Here is a 23793-nt window from a genome sequence, read left to right as displayed (position 1 = left end):
GGGACAAAGTGAGTGAGAGAGAGAGAGAGAAAAAGAGAGAAAGTCAGAAAGCAAGCTGCCAGGTCCGAAACTTGAACCATGACTGGCCATGTGGGAGTCCAGCACCCTTAACCACCACACCATCTGCCAGCCCCCTCCTCTCAGAACTTTACTATTATTGTTATTATTATTATTTTTAATTTGACCAGACAGACAGACAGAGAGAGAGAGAGAGAGAGAGAGAGAGAGAGAGAGAGAAAGAGAAAGTGAGAAAGCAAACTGCCAGGTCTGGGAAACTCATGAAAGGAATGGAGAGCCCTGAGCAATCGAATACTGCAATTTAAATTATTATCTGTTTATCATGGTGAACATCTGTTTTATATTTATATTATTTAAAATTCCATTTTTCTTTAATGAATTTATAATAAATAATTTTAAAATATTGAGAAATAATCTGATAGGCTCTAACTTTATGTTTTCCAATTTATTTGTAGAACAGGTAACAAAAAAAAGAACTTATTTAAATTTATTACTATTTTTTAATTTGGACAGTGAGAAACAGATGCACACACCCACACACGCACACACACACACACACACACACACACAGAGAGAGAGAGAGAAAGAAAGTGAGAAAGCAAGCTGACAGGTCCAGGTCTTGAACCACAGCAAGCATTGTGGTAGTCCAGTGCCTTAACCACTTTGCCACCAGCTGGCCCAGATAGGTAATTCTTTATGTGAAAATAAACCAATGAATCAGTGCTTTTTTTTTTCTTTTTTGCAAAAGCACTGAAAGATTTTACAGAAGAAAAAGCTTACAAAGCATGTATACTTTAACTAAAATATCACCAATCTATTTTCCAGCACACACAAAAAAGTGATATTAATGTTCACCATGATAATTTACTCTGCTTTTTGATTTAAGAGGTGAGTCAAGTGAGATTTGTGTTTTTAGTTATATTTAGTTCAACATATGAGATACATTTTTCACCTTCTGGAAGGATATTGACTATTTTATGGCACTAGGATATCATTTAATGACCAGGATAAGTAAATTCATACTAGATGGACTAGACGAGTGAATAAGAGGATATGATTTATTTTCTTTTTCTTTGAGAGGTTTTTGCTATAGGGCGCATGCACTCACCAGAAAGAGACAGACAGAGAGACAGAAAGCGAGAAATCACACTCCCCCCCACCAGGGGGGATGGCCATGCTGCAATCCCTTTTCCTCCACTCTCCTCTCAGGATCTTTCAAGTTATAGGACTAGTAGAATTAAGTCTTTTCACTCCTAGGTTGGACTACGTGTCTTACTTTTATATTTCCATTATTTCGTGGGTACCTCTTTATTGAAGCGCTTATAATATATTGAATATATGGGTTTAGAAGTCTGTTCGTCCCATGTGGCACATGCTACTTTAAGATCTTCTTTCACCTAACACAGTACCTATCACACAGGACACAACCTCTGTTTATGGACTTGGATACAGAAAATTATACAAACCATTGTTGCATTTATATGTCATAGTAAAAGGCCAAACATATTATGTATTTGATATATCTTGAAATCAATTAAAAATTTTCTTTAAAAATATGAAGGACACAACTTTTTTTATAAAACATAAATTTAAAAATATACTGAAAACCAGCACTTATAATGGAATTAGTATTCTACCTATATCGTATGCATATTTTTTTTTCAAATGACATTACTTTTTAACTGTTATGTTTCTCCTAGTGTGTAAATTGTTCTCTCTTTGTAAATTAAACACTTAGATACATACTTGCCTCAGTATTCACTTATTCATATCAAGTCCACAAAATCATTGAGTGTTCAGTGTTCAGTTTTGGGCACATGAAGAGATTCCAGTGATGGATAAGATATAAATTTTATCCACAAAGAGATTATAGTCCAGGATAAAGATAAAGAAAGTATAGGAATAATGATGACATAAGAGAGAAATGGGTTGAAATAAGCATTGTTCAAAGTACTCACATGAGTTAGTCAAATGAATTAGTTTCATTTTTTCCCTCTGGAACAACTTCATGCAATAGTTCTGCTATTATCTCCATTTTATGGAAGAGAAAATAAGGCTGAATGGTGGAGTAGTTCAGGAATGGTCACACAACTAGAAAATGGTAGAGTCTGAATTTAAAGGTGGTTGGTTACCTGATTCCAAAGTCAGGGGAATTTCACCATTATGTATGTATACTGCCTCTAAGGAAGGAACAACACAACATTCTTTTTTTTTTTTTTTTTTTTCTGGGAGGGTTTTGCTTTAGGGCGCCTGTGCTCACCAGAAAGACAGAGAGACAGAGAGACAGAAAGTGAGAAATCACCTTCCCCCAGGGGGATGGCCACTCCACAATCCCTTCTCTTCCACTCTCCTCTAGGTATCTTGGGCAGGCACACACATGTGCCTGGCGTGAGTTTAAGCCAATGGGTCCGGGACTCAACCCCCGGTCGACTACATGGGAGTACAGCGACATAACCATTATGCCAACTGCTGGTCCCATGAACAACACAAATTCCTTAGACATTCATAGGACAGTGATGATTTCAGCCTTTTTCAGGGAGGAAGAGGGGGCGTGGCATCTGCAGAGGCTATGCTGGCTGGGCAGAATTTAGACAGGTTGGTGTGAAGTGGAAGTGCACTGTAAGCAGAGGGGAGGCATCTCAGGGAATACCCAGATGTAGGCATGAATAAGCAGAAAGTAAATCGTGCCACAAATTGGGATGTGTGAAGGGTGACAACTTGGAATAAAACTGAAAGTCTTGATAGTTAACGTTTTAGGTTAAGGAATCAAAGGTTAGCGGTCAATAATTACAGTGTGAGCAGTCGTGTTCATCCTTTTTTTCTGGGGGGAGTGGAGGTTGTGGATTTCTTTGCGAGGATATTAAATATATGGTCCATTCCTAGAAAAATCCATCTAAATGTATTTGTCCATTCTGACTGTATAATAAATGGAGTGCTTATATTGTGAAGAAAAGATAAATTTTGTTATTTATCTTTTTGTTGTTGTTAATTTGCTATGGGGTGTGTGCACTCACGACCCCTAGAAAGAGAGAAAGAGAGAGAGAGAGAGAGAGAATGAGAATGCATTCCCCAGGGGGGTTGGCCATGCTGTAATCTCTGCAGTTCTTTCTCCTCTCTCTGAGATTTTGGGCAAGCGAGTGCACCCCCACCCCCAGGATTTTTTTTTTAAGCTTCCAGGTATAGGACTCGAATCTTACAGCCAGCCATGTGGGATCTAACCACCTTAACCACTAACCCCACACAACCAGCTGGTCCTGTCATTCATCCTGATGTCTTCCTTTATCTAAAGATTTTTCTGCCTCTGCATTTATCCTTACCTCTTTTTCTCTAGTTTTAGGAAGTATCTGTTCCTTTTCAAGCTAGTTACCTTCTCTCTCTGGTTTTTTGGTGCTGTCCCCTCTAGCTGTTCTTATCTGTGTGTCTACTTTTGTTAAGGATCAGTTTCTATCTTAGTTCTGAGGATCTATTTGCTTCTTTGGCTTCGCCCTTATCTTCTGCTTAGGCCAAGGTGTTTGGAAATACACATTAAATAATATTTTAAAGGCTTGGAAAAGATCATGAATAAAAGAAAAAGTCCAGTAACACTTCATATTTTTATTATTTTTTAAAAAGAATTATTTACTTGGGGCCAGTATATGGAGTAGCAGTTACACGGCTAGACTCCCACATGGTTGACCACGGTTCAAGTCCTGGACCCAGTGGCTTGAAACTCACACCAGGCAGTGGTATGTGCATGCCCAACATTCCTGGAGGAGAATGGAGGAGAAGGGAGACAGTGTGGTCATCTCACTTTCCCACTCATAGCCTCCCCTACCCCATGAGTGCATGTACACTAAGGCAAAAACCTCTTTAAAATTATTAATTTAATTTATTTATTACTATTATTATTTAAACTTTCTATAGGGCACATGTGCTCACCAAAATGAGCAAAAGTTTAAAGAGTGAGAAAGCAAACTGCCAGGTCTGGGACATGAACCTCAGTCAGTCCCATGAGGGACTTCAGAGCCCTAACCACTATGGCACCTGCTGGCCTTGTAATGCTTTATTTTTAAACTGAGAATTTTCCAAACACATATATCTACATAACAATAATAATTGTTTTGGAGGGAGATTTTTGCTATAGGGTGTGTATGCTTGCCAGAGAAGAAAAAAAGAAAGAAATCATTCCCCGGGGGAATGGCCACGCAGCAATCCTTTCTTCTCCATTCTCTTCTTGGGCTCTTGGGCATGCGCACACATGTACCCGGCATGAGTTTTAAGCCACCGGGTCCGGGACTCTAACCACGGTCGCCTACGTGGGAGTCCAGCGACATAGACATTATGCTAACTGCTGGTCCCTCTCTCTCTCTTTTTAAAAAAGGTTTTTACCATATGGCACATGTGCTCACTGGAGAGAGACAGAGAGAGGGAAAGTGAGAAATTACTCCCCAGGGGAAATGGACATGCCACAATTCCTTTCCTTCCATTCTCCTTTTGGGATTTTGGGCATGCACTCCATGTGATTTTCAGGTCACCAAGCTGTAATTTGAATAGCAAGTGGCCATGTGGGAGTCCACTGCCTTAACCACGACACCCTTTACTGCCCCTATTCTCTCTTCTGTTACTGCCTGACTTTCTTAGTATACTTTACGGGCTCTCCTTCACTGGCAGCCCTTTAAACTAATTTCGTCCAACTGCTCTTCTCTCTACATATTCTCATTTTCCATGGGTGATCTCAGTGGTTTTAATTATGAATTTTAAACTCAATGTGGTATAGAAATCTTTGTATTCTTCTGAAAATTAGGGTCCAACAGGTCAAACTAAAGCAATCATCTTCATTCCTTCTCCCTCATAGCCTCTGCCTTTTCCCGAACGCAGTTAATGGCTTCTATACCAGTTCTCCCAGGTCCTTCCACTGATTCTCACTCGCGGCACCCAGGCAATTGTCACAGTTCCCTGCTTACCACCTTCTCACTGGTTTTTGAAGCTGTCCCATTTGAGCTGTCTCCTTTGCCCTGCCACCACCCATTGATTTCAGGCTCTCATCACCTCTGATTTGGACAGTAGCCTTCTGTCATGCTAACCTTGAGTCTCGGCACCTCAAAACCTCATTGTAGACGATGGCCAAGGTGATTTAAAAAAAAAAAAAAGATCTTATTTATTTATTTATTGTAATGCTTAAAATATCTCACTGTTTCATTATGGGTTTTAGGTTAAAATCCAAGTTCCTTGGGGCCAGCAGAGGGTAGAGTGGTTATGTCACTAGACTCCTACATGACTGACTGCAGTTTGAGTTCCTGACCTGGTGGCTTAAAAATTACACCAGGAGTGTGTGAGTGTGTGCCCAAGGTTCTGGGAGGGAGAATGGAGGAGAAGGGACTGAGGTGTCACCATCCCTCCTGGGAGTGATTTTTCACTTTTCCTCTCACTGTTTTTCTCCCTCTCCAGCAAACATGCCCTAAGGAAAAAACAAACAAACAAAAACCTCTAAAAAAAAAAATAAAAAACAAAACAAAAAAAAGCCCCAAGTTCCTTAAGGAACATGATGCTCCCGGCTGCAGTGAGTTTTTGTCTGTCTCAACTTCAGAAACTCCTTGCTTCTGACATTCAAAAAAGTATATTTTTATTTATTTCCAAGAAAGGAAAGAAGTGAGTGAGGGAGGGAGAGACACCCCTAAAGGAGACTCCACACTGCAGTCCTACCTCCAGCCTCAGCCAGCACAGATCGCAGGTACACACCGGTGTGGACAAAGTGCACACAGGTAAACCTCGGGACACAAACCTGGGACCTTCGTCTGTGGCCCCGGTATTGCAAAGCAGTGTTACTGCTGCACCACCGCAGCTGTCCCCTGCCTTAGACAAGGTAATTTAGAATAACTGTAGCTTCACATACAAGGTCATGTTGTAGCAGGTGATGTTTTCAGCTATCTGCAACCACTCTAAATATTTCTAAATCTTTTGTTCTTCAAAATGCAAGAAAGGAAATACCCATTCTGGGAAGGATTTCCAGAATCCATCTCTTATCCAAGGACCCTGTTTTGTGTTATTTCAGTTTCCTTTGTATACATAGGTTATTTATTTATTTATTCTTCATTATTTGTTCTTGCTCTAGACTGAAACAATTTGGAGAGCAGGAGCGTTTTATCATGTTTGTCTTTCTACTGCAAGTACCCACCATAATGTTTTGCATATAGTCGATATTCAATATTTTTATTTGTTTTGCTAGGATAACCACATCCAACCTGGGTTAAGTCAGGATCTAGCATTAGAGAGAATAAGGGCCTAACAGGTCCTTCCAGCTCTTATCCTTATTGTATGTATACTGATTTTTTACACTTCTTACTCTAATTTATCTTCTTTTTTATATCATTTAAAATACTGCTGGTAATAACTCACTTAATTGAATTGTTAACCCACCAATGAGTTATAATTTGGAATAAAACAAAAACAAGACTATTGTAATGGAGTGAACAGAGCTTTTGTAGACAAAGGAAAGTGGGTTAAACCTTGGCTCATTTCTCTGCTTATTATATGATCATAAAAAGTGCTCTAAAGTCTGAACCTAACTTTCCACATCGTACAGTAAGGTAGAACTTCTATTCCTAGATTTGCTGTAAAGTTATTAGTCTATAGTATAATCAGAACAACTGCTAATCTCATCTCCTGCTGCATCCTGGCGCCCACATTTACCTCTCTACTACTTATCTAGCTCTTTTTTTTTTTTTCCTACCAGAAAACTTTGGCTGGTGAATGGAGACTTATCCTTACAGCCCAATCACAGATATAAAATTTAGTTTTTAAAGCTTTTTGTCAGAGGGAACCAGCGGTTAGCGTAATGGCTATGTCACTGGACTCCCACGTAGTCGACTGCGGTTCGCGTCCCGGACCCGGTGGCTTAAAACTCATGTCAGGCGCGTGTGCGTGCGTGCCCAAGATCCCGAGAAGAGAATGGAGGAGAAGGGATTGCGGCGTGACCATCCCCCCTGGGGGGTGATTTCTCGCTTTCTGTCTCTATGTCTCTGTCTGTCTGGCGAGCGCACGCGCCCTATAGCGAAAAAACCTCTCCAAAAAAAAAAAAAAAAAAACAACTTTTTGTCAAATACTGGTACTCAGCATTCCTGTTTCATATACAAACTTAACTGGAACAGCATGGTGCCTACATTTTCAGTTTTTTCTTTTTTTCTAGTTTGCTATAGGGCATATGTGCTTGTCAGAATGAGAGAGAAAGTACCCCCATCCCCCAGAGGAGATGGCCACGCCACAATTCTTTGAGAATTTCAGGCATGCACGCACATGCACCCTGGCTGTTTTTCAAGCCACTGGGGGTAGGACTTGAACTGCACAGTGGGTCCCACGGGATCCAGCCACCTTAACTACCGTGGAACCAGCTGGCCCTGTACTTACTGTTTTATTAGTGACTTAAAATAAAATAAAAATTGAATAGAACTTGGGAAATAAAAGAACATAAAGCACTGCAGTTAGTAATCTTCTGATTCTAAAAGAAGTACTCAGGCTTCTTTCCTGAATACTTTACTTCTCCTCCCTCTCCAGGTTGTTAATATATACAATGGCCACAAGAAAATGGTTTTGTTATCTCAGATTTTTCCTCCAAGAGTGATGAAAAAGATCCATATATTTTCAGTAGGTGGTTAATATTAATATTCTGTAGTTTTTTAAAACACAGCATATGGAAGCTTATCCTTGTGCATCAAGGAAGATATGGTCTACTGGTGAGTTGGCTGAGTTGCTTATTGCCTCTATTTTTTAAGTTTGCCTATACATTTATAGAAAAATTATCTTATGAGAAATTCTTCATATAGAGAAAAATGTAAAACAAAATTGAGTTTCAACTAGAACAATATTAGAAAGACTAGACTTTCCCACTGTGGTTTGTGGAATATTTGCTCATAAAAAGGATGGCTTTAAAATATGAAAAGATGTGGGTGAGCAGGTGGTGAGGCGGTGAAGGAGCTGGATCCCACATGGCTGATGGTGTGGTTTGAGTCCCAGACGGGCAGCTGGAGAAAAGCGCTGGAGATGTGTGCGTACATGCCTGAAAATCTTAGAGGAAAATGGAGGAGAAGGGATTGTGGAGTGGCCATCTCCCCCAAGGGTTACTTTCTCACTTTCCCTCTGACAAGTACATGTGTCATATGGCAAGTTTATATATATATATATATATATATATATATATAGTCATCAGAAAAGTCATGATGCATTTGTATGTAGAAAAATGCATGCATTTTTTGAAGATGTAAGAATGTTATATATGATTTAAATTGTGGTTGAGGTCTAATATAGTTGTATCCTCTTATTATATTTTTAATTTGCACAGGTTAGAAGGAATGTTGTCACAAGATTACCTTAATGGAATTTTATAGATTATAGAATTCATGGTTGAAGAGGACATACACCCTGGAAATATATAAATATGAATATAGTACACTATTTGCAGACTCTAAAATGGTCCTGTAGCCTTAGTGAAAATAATGAAAAGAGGGAAAGAAGGCTAGATATTCAAGGTGAAGCTTTTATTTATATTACAACTCTTTAACTGATTAAAAAAATTAAGTTAGAAACTTAAATATGCTAGCTTTTATAAAGAATGGACATGTGTTCATATTGCTAAGAGCTTTGTGAATTCTGTGTTTGAAGATGAATGTGAACCCTTCGGGTATACTATTTATGACTGGCAAAACAACTTCCTAATTCAAAGAGAGAGAGGAGAAAAAAAGACTTATAAAGGCTCAGAAGGCTTTTTCAACATCAAATAGCTTTTACTAAACAACATTTTGATGAGTTAAGTGCGAGTGAGTCAGGGACATATGGATTAAATTTCCCTTGAAATACACATGGGTTTAAAAATTAAGGGGAAAGTCCTAAGCACTATGTATTTTAGAGAATCCAGAATGTTTAAAAGGTATTTTCCCCTAAACACAAATATCAGATTGAATCAATTCTATTTAGACTCTGTAACTAAAATTACATAAAAATAAATATGGGAGAATCTTTAAAAAAAACACGAGTTCTGTCACAGACAGAATGCTCCCTTTGCCACGTTGGAACTGCATTGCTTGGAGTAGCAGGGCTTTGGCAGACTGTGCTGGCCAATGCATTTGTATCTACGTACAGTATATAGCACATGTTCCTGTGGTACTTACCTTATTCTGTGTCTTTGGTTCATACTTATTTAAATTTTTTATTACATTTAATTGCTGTACATCTTTATGGTGTAAAAAAAATTTTTTTTACCAGCATGAATGCAGAACATATTAGTCAAAGATATTACCAGATATATTATCATCAATAGATAACTTTTCATTTTTGTGTCTGAGAAATGTTTTTCCCTCCGATCCCCTTTTCCCCACCCGCCATTACTCACCATCTCTTATACTGTCTGCAGTATCTGCAGTTGTCCTCCCTGCATTCTACTTTACAATCCTCCAGTGTCTGCCATCGAGTGCAAATCAACAGCAACTGTCCACACTTTCTTTTAAAAAAAGTCACATGTACCTCTGAAAAACTCTTAGCTTGTAGGATTCTATTGTTCCTTTCATCTTATTTTCCTAGATTCTTGAGTTCTCCATTGTCCTATATTGCTATAAGTTTCACTTCATCCCCTTTCTGGCTCCGTTTGTCGGTAACATCAATTTACACGTAAAAGACTCTGTGTCTAGTATTTGGATATTCCTAATTAGAACATCAAATTAATAGCTAACCAACTCAGTTTTCTACTTTCATGCATTAGGAAAGACAAATTATAAGCTCTAAATTTCCTGCTTTTTTGGGGTAGTGAGGTAGCTGTAGCAAAGCTAATTCTTCAGAGGATTCTTTGCCTATCACAGCCTGTGAATACATTTTACATACTAGATATTCATGAGATGTTCATGAGTTGGTAAATGAGTGAGTGAATATATTTAGGAGATTTAGGGATGGAAAAAGGATCAACCTTAAGAAAAATTCTAAGTAACGCCCCTGGGCCCCTCCTACTTTTTTTGTTTTTCCATTTAATAAGTAATTTTGCTTTGAGTTAGTAGAACAATGACTATAGGAAATGGAAACAATTTGACCAGTTTACTAGAAACAGTTTGCAACCATATTGCCCACTACACAGAGGACAGTATACCCATGAACTATCATAGGCATCAACATGCACCATGAGAGAGGTGGACTGACACTTTGAAGGGCCTCCTAATAGAGCTCTTACTTCCTATAGTTTTCTTTTTTTTTTTTTTAATAATTACTTACTTAATTTAATTTAATTTGTTATTATTTTTTAAATTCAACCAGAGAGAGAGAGAGACAGAGAGGGAGAGAAAGAAAGCAATCAAGCTGCCAGGTCTAAGACTAGAACTTTGGTCAGCCATGTGGGAGTCCAGCACCTTAATCCACACGATCTGCTGGTCCAAGTTTTCTCATTCTTTTTTTAAAATTAATTAATCAATTTATTATTTTTAATTTGACCAGAGAGAGACAGAGAGAGAGAGGGGGAAAGTGATAAAGCAAACCTCCAGGTCCAAGACTCGAATCACAGTTGGCCATGTAAGAGTCCAGCTCCTTAAACACCATGCCATCTTCCTGTCCCGAGTTTTCTCATTTTTAATTTTCACCATTTTTTTTAAGTGAGTTTCAGATTCTTGACCTTGTGTGGGTGTTATGTATGTGCGAATGTGTGTAAGGACTATAAATCTACTACGCTGAAGCCCACATAAAAAAATCCAGCTCTTACACTCTAACACTTCTTCTTATGTTCTTTTTCCTATACTCTTATTTCTTAATAAAAATATTATAATAATCCAATTACATAAGACAAATTTTATTGTTTAGAGAGATATTTTTTGATTAAAGGTACCAGTGAGTCTTAATGTTAATAAGTGAGAAGCTTAAGAGACATTTAGTTAAAATGACACAATTTTAGTAGAAATGGGGATAGAACAAAGATTAATTTAACTTTAGATGTTCCCATCCTAGAAAATTCAAGGGATGAACTAAGCAATTATTTGAATGTTTCAGTTGTATGAGCAGCTAACTGATAATTCAAATTCCAAAATATTTTGTCTCAGTAACTAAGGTAAGTTTTATTTTGCCTTATGTTTTTTATATCAACTAACTGGAAAATTATCTTGGCTGTCTAGCTTACTTTGCCAACATACATTTTTTCACTGGGATGCTGTTAAGGGCAAGAAATTATGTTAGAAGATTTCTTCATGGTTCAAAGGTACATAGTCTATGCTTGCTGCTGTTAAGGACTCTATGGTGTAAAATGATGGAGAAAACATACAGAAAAACATTTGCAATAAAAGGCCTGCATGGTAAGCATCTTAAGGATGATACCACTGTGGTAAGGTAAAGCACTGTAATGCTGAACCCATATGGGAAGGTCTAGTGCTCCAGCCTGAAACCTTCTTATGCATGCCAGGAGTGTGTGCATGTGATCTAGGCTGGCTGAGGCCGGGGGTGGATGGTGGTGCCAAGACTGTGATGGGGTGCCTATCTCTCTCTTCCTCATGGAAGAAATAGTAAATAAACTTAAAAGAAGAATAATACAATCAAATGGTATGTGGTGGCTATTAATAAAGAGAGGTAGGTGTTAGGGAGGATGTGGAGAAATTTGAACTCTCATGCAGCACTGATAGGAATGTAAAACAGTGCAGGCACGTTGGTAAATAGTCTAGCAGTTCCTCAGAAAGTTAACACAGAGTTATTATTTGGCTGAACAATTCCCCTCTTAAGTATTCCCTCAAGAGAAATGAAAGTATATGTTCATATAATACCTTATGCATAAATGTTCATAGTAGCATTAATCACAACAGCGAAAGGTGAAGGCACCCAGTATCCATCAGCTAATAAAAGGGTGAACAAACTGTGGTACACACATGCAATGGAATGTCTGCCATACAAAGGACACACACTTGCAACATGGATAAACCTTGAAAACATCATGTTAAGGGAAAGAAGCCAGGCATAACGACTACACATGATTCCATTCATATGAAATGCAAAGATGGGCAAAAATATAAAAACAAAAAGGTTAGTAGCTCTATAGGAAAAGGAAAATTGGAGGTGACAGGTAAAGTGAAAGATTTCCTTTTGGTGTGTTGAAATATTCTAAAATTGAGGTGGCAATGGCTGTTTAACTCTGCGAACATAGTAAAAAATCACTGGGCTATACATGGTACATGGGCCATTTATATAATATGTGAATTTACATCTCAGTGTAAGTTTTGAAAGAAGTCTTAGCAAAATAATCTTATGGGGGGGGGTCATAACATTGGCCAGTAAATATTACCATAGTGTTTTAAATGGGATTTAAAAATAGGTACAATTTGGGCCAGCAGATGGTGTGGTAGTTAAGGCACTGGGCTCCCACATGGTCGACTATACTTCAAGTCCTGCATCCAGTGGCTTAAAACTTATGTCAAGCACATTAGCATGTGTGCCTAAAATACCAGGAGAAAAACAGGGGAGAAGGGATTGTGGCATGATCATTTCCTCTAGGGGGTGATTTTTCACTTTCCTTTTCTCTTATTTTTATTTTGACCAGGGAGAGACAGAGAGAGGGAAAGTGAGAAACCAAGTCTCCAGGTCCAGGACTCGAACCACAATTGGCCATGTGGGAGTCCAGTTCCTTAACCTCTGCGTCTCTCTGCAAGTGCGCATGCCCTATAGTAAAAGTCTTAAAAAAAATGGGTACAATTTTTGATGGGGAAGGAATGGGAGAAGAATGATTTCAGGTGAAACAAATTTTCTGTACAAAAGTTTCCAGGGAAGTAGTTACTGGATATTAAATAGGTGGGTGGATTATTGCTAATAAAAACTTATTCGTATAAAGAAAAAATATTTTTACAATTTTCAGAACTGATAATAAAGCATAATGGACCATCATGATAATCATCATCATTAACATGAAATTCCCTAAATGGTATAATTACTAACCTTTGGAAATAACAATAAGGGAATCTATACAAATTCCAATTCTATTGTGGAAAGTATTTATTTTCTTTAATATTTCTAAACATTTATTTATTTATTTAATTCTATTTGCTATTATTACTATTTGTTTTTTTACTTGACCAGAGAGAGACACACACAGAGAGAAAGGGAAAGTGAGAAAGCAAGCCACCAGGTCCAGGATTCAAATAGCAGTCAGCCATGTGGGAATCCAGCGCTCTTAACCACCATACCACCTGCCAGTCCCCAATCATGAAAGTATTTCTATTGTCACTTGGCATATGTGACAGAGCTAAAAGAAATGAAATATATTTCATCAGTGGGACACAATTCTTTCTATAAGTTGAATTAAATAATTTACTTGTCAATATACATGGAGTTAATCTTAAATTTTACTTAGTAATTATTGGTAAAACTTGCCAAGATAAGTTCTAAATTAAAAGAAATAATTGACATTTCAGATTAAAATCAGCTCAACTGTACCAATTAATCTCAATGTTTTAAGTAAAAATATAATTAGTAAATTGGAATCTTTAGGCACATATGAAATCTTCGGTACTAATTCACTTTGGTGAATCACTACAAACTAAAAAAGCAATTAAATTAAGTTAGGTATTATTAATGTAATAATTACTTTATTGATTGGCATACTTTTATATTATATCATGTTAGCCATTTGCTATGACACATGATAAGTTGGATGATTAGTAATCACACACATTTAACTTGCCTCTTGAGATGAACAGCTTGGGAAGAAAGGGAACTATAAGTGAAACAGAAAATTGTATGACATGTAAAGCTAGAGAACTTTGTGGAGCATCTCATCTTTATTAAAACCCGAACACTCCAAACAAAATGGAGAAAACAAGAGAAACACTCAATACTTAAGTAAAATTGTGCTAAAAGTATTCTATTTATCAGATTTTTAAAAACTTACCAGAATGATTCTAGGCAATGTACAGATGATAAATAAAGTTAAAATTATTATGTATGGAACCAGTGTAAAAACTGAGTTACAATAAAGGAAATAATTTTTACATCATTTTTGAAGTGTTTAATATATACACATACACACATCCACCCACATACTTGAATGTACTATTTGGTGTATTATAGTTTGAACCATTGTATATTGTTAAAGAAATGTACTGTTAAAAATTTTTTTAAAAAGAAATACATTATTTCATATACTTCTTAACCTAATGTAAATTACTTATCTTTCTTGACCTCTGTATTCTTATTTCTATTTTAAAATATTTAATTTTATTTATTATCATTATTTAATTTGCTATAGTACACATGTGCTCATCAGAGAGAGAGAGAAAGAGAGAGAGAGAGAGAGATACAGCAAGCCACCATGTCTGGGACTTGAATGCAGTTAACCAGGTGGGAGTCCACTGCCTGAACTACTCGCCACCTGCTGGCCCCTGTATCCTTATTTCTAAAATTGGTGGTGATAACAGCACCACCTCAAAGAGCTGGGCTAATTAAATGAGTTATTGCACACAAAGCCCTCCGGACACTGTCCTAGGAAAACATACTATTCTTACTTTTTAGAACCAAAAATGGAAAACCTCTCCAAAAAAAAAAAAGAAAAGAAAAAAATAGATCCAATCTTTTAAACTAAAACACACAATCTAACTGCATGAACACTTTCCCTGTTTTCCTTTGCTCATTAGCATACTTTTTTGTGTTTGAATTTCACTTGACTATGAAGTCACACTGCATATCGACAAATTATAATACTTGGTCTCTTCATGTGTGTGCCTATGTGGGCTAAAGAGGGTTTTATAAGAATACGAAAATTTATTTTGCTAATCATCAGGCTTAGGTGTACTGTTACTATTATAAAAACTGGTGCATGCCTTCACATACAATATAAAATCTAAGAACTCTATTTTTATATTTTTGAAGGTTTATTTCTTATATTAATAATATACAAGCCATATCAAGTTATATAAAAAAATACGCTTTTCATCTCAGAAATAAAAATGGGCACTTGCTATTTTATATGACATTTCTGAGTTATCAAATAAATATGAGATTATAATCATACTGTATATAGATTTTAGGATCTCTTGCAATTTAATTTGAACCTAGGTCTGTGATGGTAAAATTTTCTTTATGCAGTCCACACTATCAGGCTACTTAGAATTATAAATTATGAATAAGAAAGATATTACTTAGCAAATTTTAATTTCGGAGAAAGATAACACTGTAGTCATTAGTTCTTAAAACAGCAAAAACACGTATTTATGTGGTCTGAAATTTGTTAACAGTTTCTGGTTTATAATTAAGTTCTAAAAATAAACTTAATTATTTGGTTGTTTTTAATATAGGGCATGTGTGTTAGCCACAGAGAGACAGAGACACAGAGAGAGAAAGAGAGAGGGAAAAAGTAGTGGGAAATCTACCCTCCCCCAAGGGGGAATGGTCACACCTCAACCCCTCTCCTTCATTCTCTTCTCAGGATTTTGGGAACACATGCACATGTGCCTGGAGTGATTTTTAAGTCTCCAGGTCCGAGACTCAAACTGCATAGCCAGTCATGTGGGGTGCAGCAATTTAACCTCCATGCCAACCAGCTGGCCCCTACTTACTAACCATGATCAATACAATTCCAGCTACATTAATCAATAGGCTTCTGGTTTACAAAATGAATCTATATATTCCTATATATTATGCATACTATGACTGTGACTTCCACGTCTCTCTTTATAAAACATCTATCCCTGGCCCAGTTGTGGTGGTGCAGGTGGCTGGTCACTGCTGCATGATACCGGAGCCATGTGAAAAGGCCCCAGGTTTGAGCCTGGGTTGACCTGAGTATGCCAGGAGTGCCATACTCTTGATTAACTGGGGGAATGTGGAGACATTCTGACATGGCGAGACCCTGTTAAAGGTGTCTTTGGACAATGAATCCATCTCCCATTTACTTTACATTTAATTCAAGGTTCAAAGTAGCGTTTGTAGACTGCTATTTTAAAAATGAACTCTACAGACTAGGCAGAGGAGGAATCTTTAAGGACATTCTGATTTGTAAGGTTCTTTAGACATAAGTATACTGAAGAAGAGTCCCAGGGGACATGGATAGGAGCAGAACTGCTCAAAGAAAAATCTGTTAAGACACAGAAGTTAGAGGAGTCTTGACAGAGTGAATTGATCAGGAGTCACACAGTTTAATTTGAAATAATTTCTTTCAAGCATACTTTCATTTTTCTTTAGGTGTTCAAACTGACTGTTGTGGGAACTTTGTTTATAAGCATAATTAGTATTAATTATTAGCTACAATTTCAGAAGATAATTAAAAAGGGGTTATTAGTTTCTGTTGAGATGTGATATTAGCATTACTAGGTAGATCTTACAATTTAAGGAACTAGATAAATTTGTATTAACTAATTATTTTTAATGGCAACACAGAACCAGTGTCCAAACTAAACTGTACAATTATTAAACATATCTGTTAGTGGATATGAATGAGGAAAGGCAAGACATTATCATGTAAAAAGATCAGGAATAACGTTTGTGAATTGCCTATGTACTTTAAGATAAAGAATGAGACCAGGAAAAGAGAAAACAGCCATGGGCAAATAGAATCAATGGACTTCATTGGCTTAAATTTCCAAATGGTTTTCTATAAAATTTCTGAGCTATTAAAGCAAACAAACCATGAAAATAAGACCAAAACTTGAACATTACTTATGAATTTGAGACAACCATTTGGTGATAGGCTTAAGGTTATTTTTAAATAGTAAAAATATTTTCATACACAGAAGTGTTGCTAACATAGGCATATCCAGGAACTGATATTAGGATAAATTTATTAACATTTTCTTAATCTAAAAGAGGGAGAATGCTGTGCCATTTCCAGTGTGCAATTGACAGTAACACCTTTTCGTTGGTAAAAAGAGAAAGCTCTAACTGGCGAAATACATCAGTGAAGGTTTTCATAAAGCCAAACCAGGTACTTTTCTGGAAACAGAAGTGAAATCTTCCCAACAGAATGATAAATGTAAGTTCACCTCTGTATTTTGCTTGCCATATCAGTGTTGGATGGGTTGAAAATACAGAACTGGGATAAGGTTCATGATTTTTGAGATTCTATAGCAGGAATCTTCAACTTGAGATCTAGGATATGACACCATGGACTGGTTTCCAGGAGTCAGTAAAAGCTCTGAAATTCTGCATAAAATTTATGTGCAATCCTCACCCGACTCCATCAGATTCTCAAACTGGTTTAAAACCAAAAAATGATTATAGATCAATACCCTAAGAAATCTAGACTTGATATCGTCAAGCACATACTGTCCTTGACCTCAGAACAATAATAGGACAAAGTGAAACTGAGGGTGGGTAGGGAAAAGAAGTCTGCTGGGGGAATAGCCCTGTGAGGCTAGAGAACAAATCACTAGTCAGAAGGGATCTTCCCAAAAGTGGCAGTGGGGAGTAGATCGTAAACTCCTCACCTGGCTGAAGGGGCTTTTCTTCATGGCTATTAGTATGTTAGAAACAGACACTAGTCAATGGATCTATCATCCTGTACCACCTCCCACTGATACCAGAAGTTAAACGTAAACAACTTACGCTATATTTTATTTGTTTTGTACAAAAAGCTACTCTTCATTACATACATAAAAGTTGCTGCTATTCAGTAAAACACATATTTGTTTCAATTTCTCTCTACAAAATTAGAAATAAGATAAACTATTACTATTCACATGATGGACCTTTGTTACAACCACAGGCACATCTATCACTAGAGAGAAATTTTAAATTCAGTAACTTTTTATTACAAAAAAAACTGAAGAAAAATGTTGTGAAAGTTACCTGCAAGATTGTCGATTTCTTTCTCCTGTAGCAGACTGACTGCATCGTCATCTCCTTCCAACATAAGTTCTGTTTCTGCATTCTGGTTCACTATTGCTTGACTTCTGAATGTTTTCTTTGACTTTACTACATCTTCTTCAGTGCCTAAAGAAAAACAAAACACAGTAACTCGGTCATTTTGATTTCTTTTGCGTTTGGCATTAGAAATAACTGATTACTTTCATATTATATGTTGCATTTGCATATTAATGTACAATCACAGAACACTTTTATCTTCTTTGGTATTATGTGAGAAAGATTATAGAGGTGGGTATAACTGCCTACCCATATTTTACAGATGAGGAAACAAAAAAATCTATAAGCCTTGGGAATCTAGGAGCTGGGTGGTGGTAGAGAAAGGACTCTATAACCCATGTTTTATGACTCTACTTGGTGCATGTTTTACAAAAATCTATACCTTATGCTAAACTTGGTTTTCTGATCCATAAAATTACAAAATTTTATGCAAATATACATTTATATAAATCAGCTAATCAATGAATCAGGTCATTTTTGAAAGCAGATGAGATAGGTATAAAGAAAACAAGAAAGCATTCGCATCTGAGAGAAAGAGTGACTGGGAAGCTACACAAGGGGGAGTAATGATAGTAATAACAGACACATAGACCAACTTCAAAGCATCTTTTTTGTTTAGCGGTTAATGAAACAAATACCAGTTTTATAAAATTATATCATTGTTTTGCTGCATAAAATAACATTTAGGAAAACATTAAAACAAAAATCAAAATATAGCCAAATTCGACTTGGCATTAATGTAATTCGATGTAAAAATTAGAAATGGATATGTTTGAATCCTTCATGGAGTTGATGCTTAACAAATATTTCTCATGTTTCTACTGAAACACCAGCTTTGGTAGGTGGCAGTGGACCCAAAATTATGTGAATTACAAGCAAATCTTACATATATACCTACACACACACACACACACACACACACACACACACACACACATACACACACACACATATAGTACTTACAAAGAAATACTATTTTACATTCACTTTAAGTTTAAATACACTTTGGAAAAAAACACTGCAGTTTACTTGTTCTAGCTACAGTGTTAGGATATAGGCATCAAGGAGCAGCATTAACTGGGAAAACACCCTCACATCTCTTGTGGTATGGTGGTACAAATCTAGAAATGAGAGCCTAAGAAATCAGTCCTATACGGTGGTGTATTACAGGTCTAGATGATGTGGTCATATGTGTACCTAGACAGCTGCTTTCCAAAGCTTGTCATGCCTCCGGTCAAAATTCTCTCCAGTTACAATTGATAATGCTTTTGGTCAAGTCCTCCAGACCTGTGCCACAGGACTTCCAACAATCCATTACTGGATGTTTGCGCCACCATTTTCTCTGAAGTGCATCTACTTGCTATAAAGCTTGCACTACAAATCAGTGTTAAGTCTTTTTCTTATTTTGCCTATTATCTTGTATACATGTTTTGTGACTCTAAGCCAATTCTGTGTGCTAAAATATGAACAAATAATCTCAAGGAAAAGTTAAAAAAGAGGAACAAAACATACATTCCACATGTCACAATATACTCATATAATACATAACAAAATAAATTGAGGATATTTTCCTGCTTAATATTGCTTATTAACTATTCAGAATCAACACTCAATGCAAGACCTATACTACAGGATAAAACTGAAACTCCAAGGCTGACCAAGGCGTCTGAAACTCTCATCAGCAGTTTCATGTTAGCTTTCACCACTCCTGCCTCCCCAACTTTGGACCATTTATAGCTCCTGTGATATATCATGTTTGCTCATATTTCCTTACCTGTGTTAATGTTATTCCTTCTGTATATTATGTTCCCTCCTTCCTTTTTTTTGTCTGGCTAATTCCTACGTGCCTTTCAAAATTAATTCCTCCAGGTGCCTTTCCTAACTGACCCTACATCTCTACTCTCGGTTTACAAAGAATGTAACCACAGTATATTGGTGCTTCTCTCATGTGTCTGTCCTCTCCACTGGGCTACAGCATCATTCCTGTGGCCTCAGTGCTACACCTAGCAGGTGTACCACAAGCACTTGCTGAGCCCATGCTCAAGTTTAACACCCCTTCCCTCTAGTCCATTCCCTTCTCTAATTTCTTAAGGTAGATTTATGGGCTCTGGCTCTGAAGATTCAATTGCATCTCAAAAATCCTGCTCCTAGTAGTAATAGATGTTAAAAATGTTTGCATATTTAGCTCCACAATGGCCCAGAAGTTCCTGGAGAGTAAAGATGCTTTTTGTCTTTGTTGTCTCAGTATTTGGCACGCTCTCTGGCACAGAGCAAACCCTTACAAATCCTAAATGAATGAAAGGACTGAGACAACAGTTCCTTCTTTCCTTCTTCCCTCTGTCCCCTCCTCCAAGCTCATGATCTTGTCTCAGCCTCCCTAAATTGTTGGGATCACAAGCACCTGCTGCTGTACCTGGCCTTTAGGTTGGACCAAGAATTAGATCCGGTCCTCCATGAGTTCCCAGCGTGGCGAAGACAGGATCTTAGCAGCACCACTGTGGCTGGACCACATCTGAACATTTCTAAATCTGAAGTTCCCAGGATATCTTTTAGTAAGGTGCCTCTGGTATGAGTGAATGCAAGAATTTATGCATTTACATGAAAAACAACTTGGTTCTTTAAATAAAAGTAATTAAGGTCTTTTAAGTGTGAGCCTAATAAAATAAGTTTTCCCTTATATCACAATCATGTGTAATCTGTTTTGTCAGGAAAAAGAAAATAAAAGAAAAAAAGCTTTCTATTACACCTATGCTACCAAAACAAAAATCTTCCAATATAGGAAATGTAGTAGAAGGAAGGTAAACTCTGAAATGTATATCAAACTTTCTACTTTATGTCCTCTAGTTTTGAAGTAGTAAAACAATCATGACTGTAAAAGCTATATAGTAACTAATGCATATCAGCACACTGAGCTTAGCACTGCTGTTAAGTGTTATCAGTTTGCAGCTCAGTAAACTTCCTGATTTTATGGTACTACACCAAACATTTATCTAAATTAAAGTGTACAAGATCTAAAGGTGCTTTTCAATCACAATATCCTTTATGAATTAGAGTTTCATTCATCAAAATTACAAGCAAAAAGAGGTAAGGTCTCAAAGGGCTGTCTCATTACAAGGCTTATAAACACTGTCCTTAGAAAAATTGGTTTAACACCCAACAAATCAAAATGTGATTGGGAAGAGAATTTATTTGAGATCATCTATCTTCAGAAGACACATTGGACAAGTGCACTTCTGGCCTCTTTAGCCATTCATCAAGAAATTAACAAGCAAGTACCACAACCACCAGAATGCTTGAGATTTAAAAATGTGAATTGTGTGTAAAGCTTGATACGATATACACACTTTTTTTCGATGAAAACATTAAAATGTCACAAAATTCAAAAGTTTCAAAAGAAAGACGTGGCACCAAATTATAGATGACACCAAATCCAAAATTATGCTTGTTATTTCCTATAGCATATTACAAATAAATACAAGAAAACATTCTATACAGACTTAATGTATATAATATAAATAAATTCCTTTCATATAATTTCTCTTAACCATAGATCAAAGTGAGCAAAGATATTTTAAAATAAAGTAAGAGAAGAACTAAAATATTTCTATTTATTACTATATTCTAGTATTATTGTTACTACTATATTAATTATAATTTAAGCAGCTTTATTGTTATTTTAAATAAGCAAAAGTTAAAATATAGAAATGACAAATTGGAGCTATAAGCTTATCAGAATACCAGAATATGTCTATCTGGAATGTTCAAATGATCAAGGTAAAGAAGATAGTCCATTTGCTTATTATATTCTTTTCAATTGATAAATATAAACAATTAAAGTGATGGAAAAAACTACACAGTAGTTCATTTCTGTTTAGGGAATTTCTCCTATAGTCAGCCTTAAAGCATCTGTACTAATGAAAAAAAGAAATTTATAGCACGAAACAAGTCATAAATCATATACATAAAGATAATGTACAAAAAGACATAAACCTATAATATGCCCGTTTTAGCATATCATCAGTTTCTTATCAGTCTTATGCTATTATTATTTATAATAACATGAGTGTGGGACTGCTGTAACCTGTCATTTATTAGGAACTTTTATTGATATCTCTGTATATGTGTGTATGTACATGTATCTATTTATTCTATATATATCAACTATATAAGAATACTTTTTCCATGCTACTTTAGTGGTACAATTTAAATACATGGTCTATGGCTCATGACCTAGCCCATGCCTATTTAACTTCACTAATTTACTTTTGCACCTCACAGTCCCCAAGAATAATATGTTTTTGTTCCCAAACGGGCCACACCATCTCTGACCTGTAAGTCTGACATATGTAATTTCTTCTACGAAGAGTTCTCTTAGCTGCCTTGTTTTCTAAGATTCAGTTTTGCTTACTGCTCACTTTTCTATATAGCCTTTGTATCTTAGAAATAAGTCATGATGTATAATCACTGTGCATGTTGGAATCTTTTATTTAGGGATTCTCTCATTGAAATTTAATTTCCAGTGTGTAAAGAGCTGAATAAAATGACAATAAATGTTTGTTGAGTAAGCACATGAAAACAACACAATTCACCTATTAATTGTCACATACGCACTTAAGTTACTTTTCCTTTTAATGTCCTGTATAGCTTCTTTATAAAGAGGAAGTTGGAGTATGTGCTTTGCCATTTTTATTTTATTGTCTCTACCAATATTCTTTAGAAACCTATTTTTTTTAATAAATCTAGATCTGGAGACCAGCAGATGGCCTAGTGGTTACAACACTGGACTCCTGCATGGCCAACCACGGTTTGAGTCATACTTGGTGGCTAGGAAATCACTCCTGGCATGTGTGCACACATCCCCAAGATCCCAAGAGGAGAATGGAGGAAAAGGGATTGTGTCATGGCCATCTCCCCTGGGGAGTGATATCTCACTTTCCCTCTCACTATCTTTGTCTCTGTCTCTCTCTCTTTCCAGTGAGTGTATGTGCCCTAAGGCAAAAACCCCTTTTTTTTAAAAAAAAAATCCAGATCCATCTCCTAAATTTGTTTTTCCAAACTGTAAAAGAGCTATAGTAAGTTATTTTTCCACCTAAGGCTCATAGGATTATTGCTAATTTACAGTGAGACAACAGATGTTATTATACTTGAGAAATAGAAAGATTATTTACATACTAAGCTTTCAAAAATGCTTGATAAAATGAGGAAGACAGAACAGTTATTTTTGGAGAACAGGGAAGGGCATGTATGTACATGAGAGAGAGAGAAAGAATCCCCCCCCACACACACATACAGACACACACTGGGCTTGGTCATTCCACAATCCCTTTTCCTTCAGTTCTAGATCTTGTTTGATCCTGGACATGTAGGTGTAGGGTGTGTGCATGTGCATGTGTGCGTGCATACGTTTTCAAGTCCATGGGCTGGCCATATGGGATCTGGCTTCCTCAATGCAACGCATAAACACTGTGCTAACACTGGACTCCTGCATGGCCAACCACGGTTTGAGTCATACTTGGTGGCTAGGAAATCACTCCTGGCATGTGTGCACACATCCCCAAGATCCCAAGAGGAGAATGGAGGAAAAGGGATTGTGTCATGGCCATCTCCCCTGGGGAGTGATATCTCACTTTCCCTCTCACTATCTTTGTCTCTGTCTCTCTCTCTTTCCAGTGAGTGTATGTGCCCTAAGGCAAAAACCCCTTTTTTTTAAAAAAAAAATCCAGATCCATCTCCTAAATTTGTTTTTCCAAACTGTAAAAGAGCTATAGTAAGTTATTTTTCCACCTAAGGCTCATAGGATTATTGCTAATTTACAGTGAGACAACAGATGTTATTATACTTGAGAAATAGAAAGATTATTTACATACTAAGCTTTCAAAAATGCTTGATAAAATGAGGAAGACAGAACAGTTATTTTTGGAGAACAGGGAAGGGCATGTATGT

At 36.7% G+C, this 23793-nt stretch overlaps 1 protein-coding gene across 3 annotated transcripts in view; it reads right to left on the bottom strand.

Annotated features, from left to right (window-relative positions):
- The window catches only part of NBEA (neurobeachin), a 615556-nt gene that overhangs the window by 250228 nt on the left and 341535 nt on the right, over positions 1 to 23793 (bottom strand). For 2 of the 3 annotated variants that reach the window (XM_014591555.2, XM_014591556.2), the window contains one exon: positions 17776 to 17919. In XM_014591555.2, coding sequence (XP_014447041.1) covers positions 17776 to 17919 — 144 coding nt within the window. Of the gene's footprint in view, positions 1 to 13678; positions 13712 to 17775; positions 17920 to 23793 lie in introns of all 3 variants that reach the window. The other variant, XM_014591554.2, reaches the window with a different exon arrangement.

The sequence above is a fragment of the Tupaia chinensis genome, unplaced genomic scaffold (genome assembly GCF_000334495.1).
Source record: "Tupaia chinensis unplaced genomic scaffold, TupChi_1.0 Scaffold000597_1, whole genome shotgun sequence".
NCBI lineage: Eukaryota > Metazoa > Chordata > Mammalia > Scandentia > Tupaiidae > Tupaia > Tupaia belangeri.
Note: the sequence above shows the minus strand (reverse complement) of the source record. Positions and strands in the feature narration are given on the sequence as shown.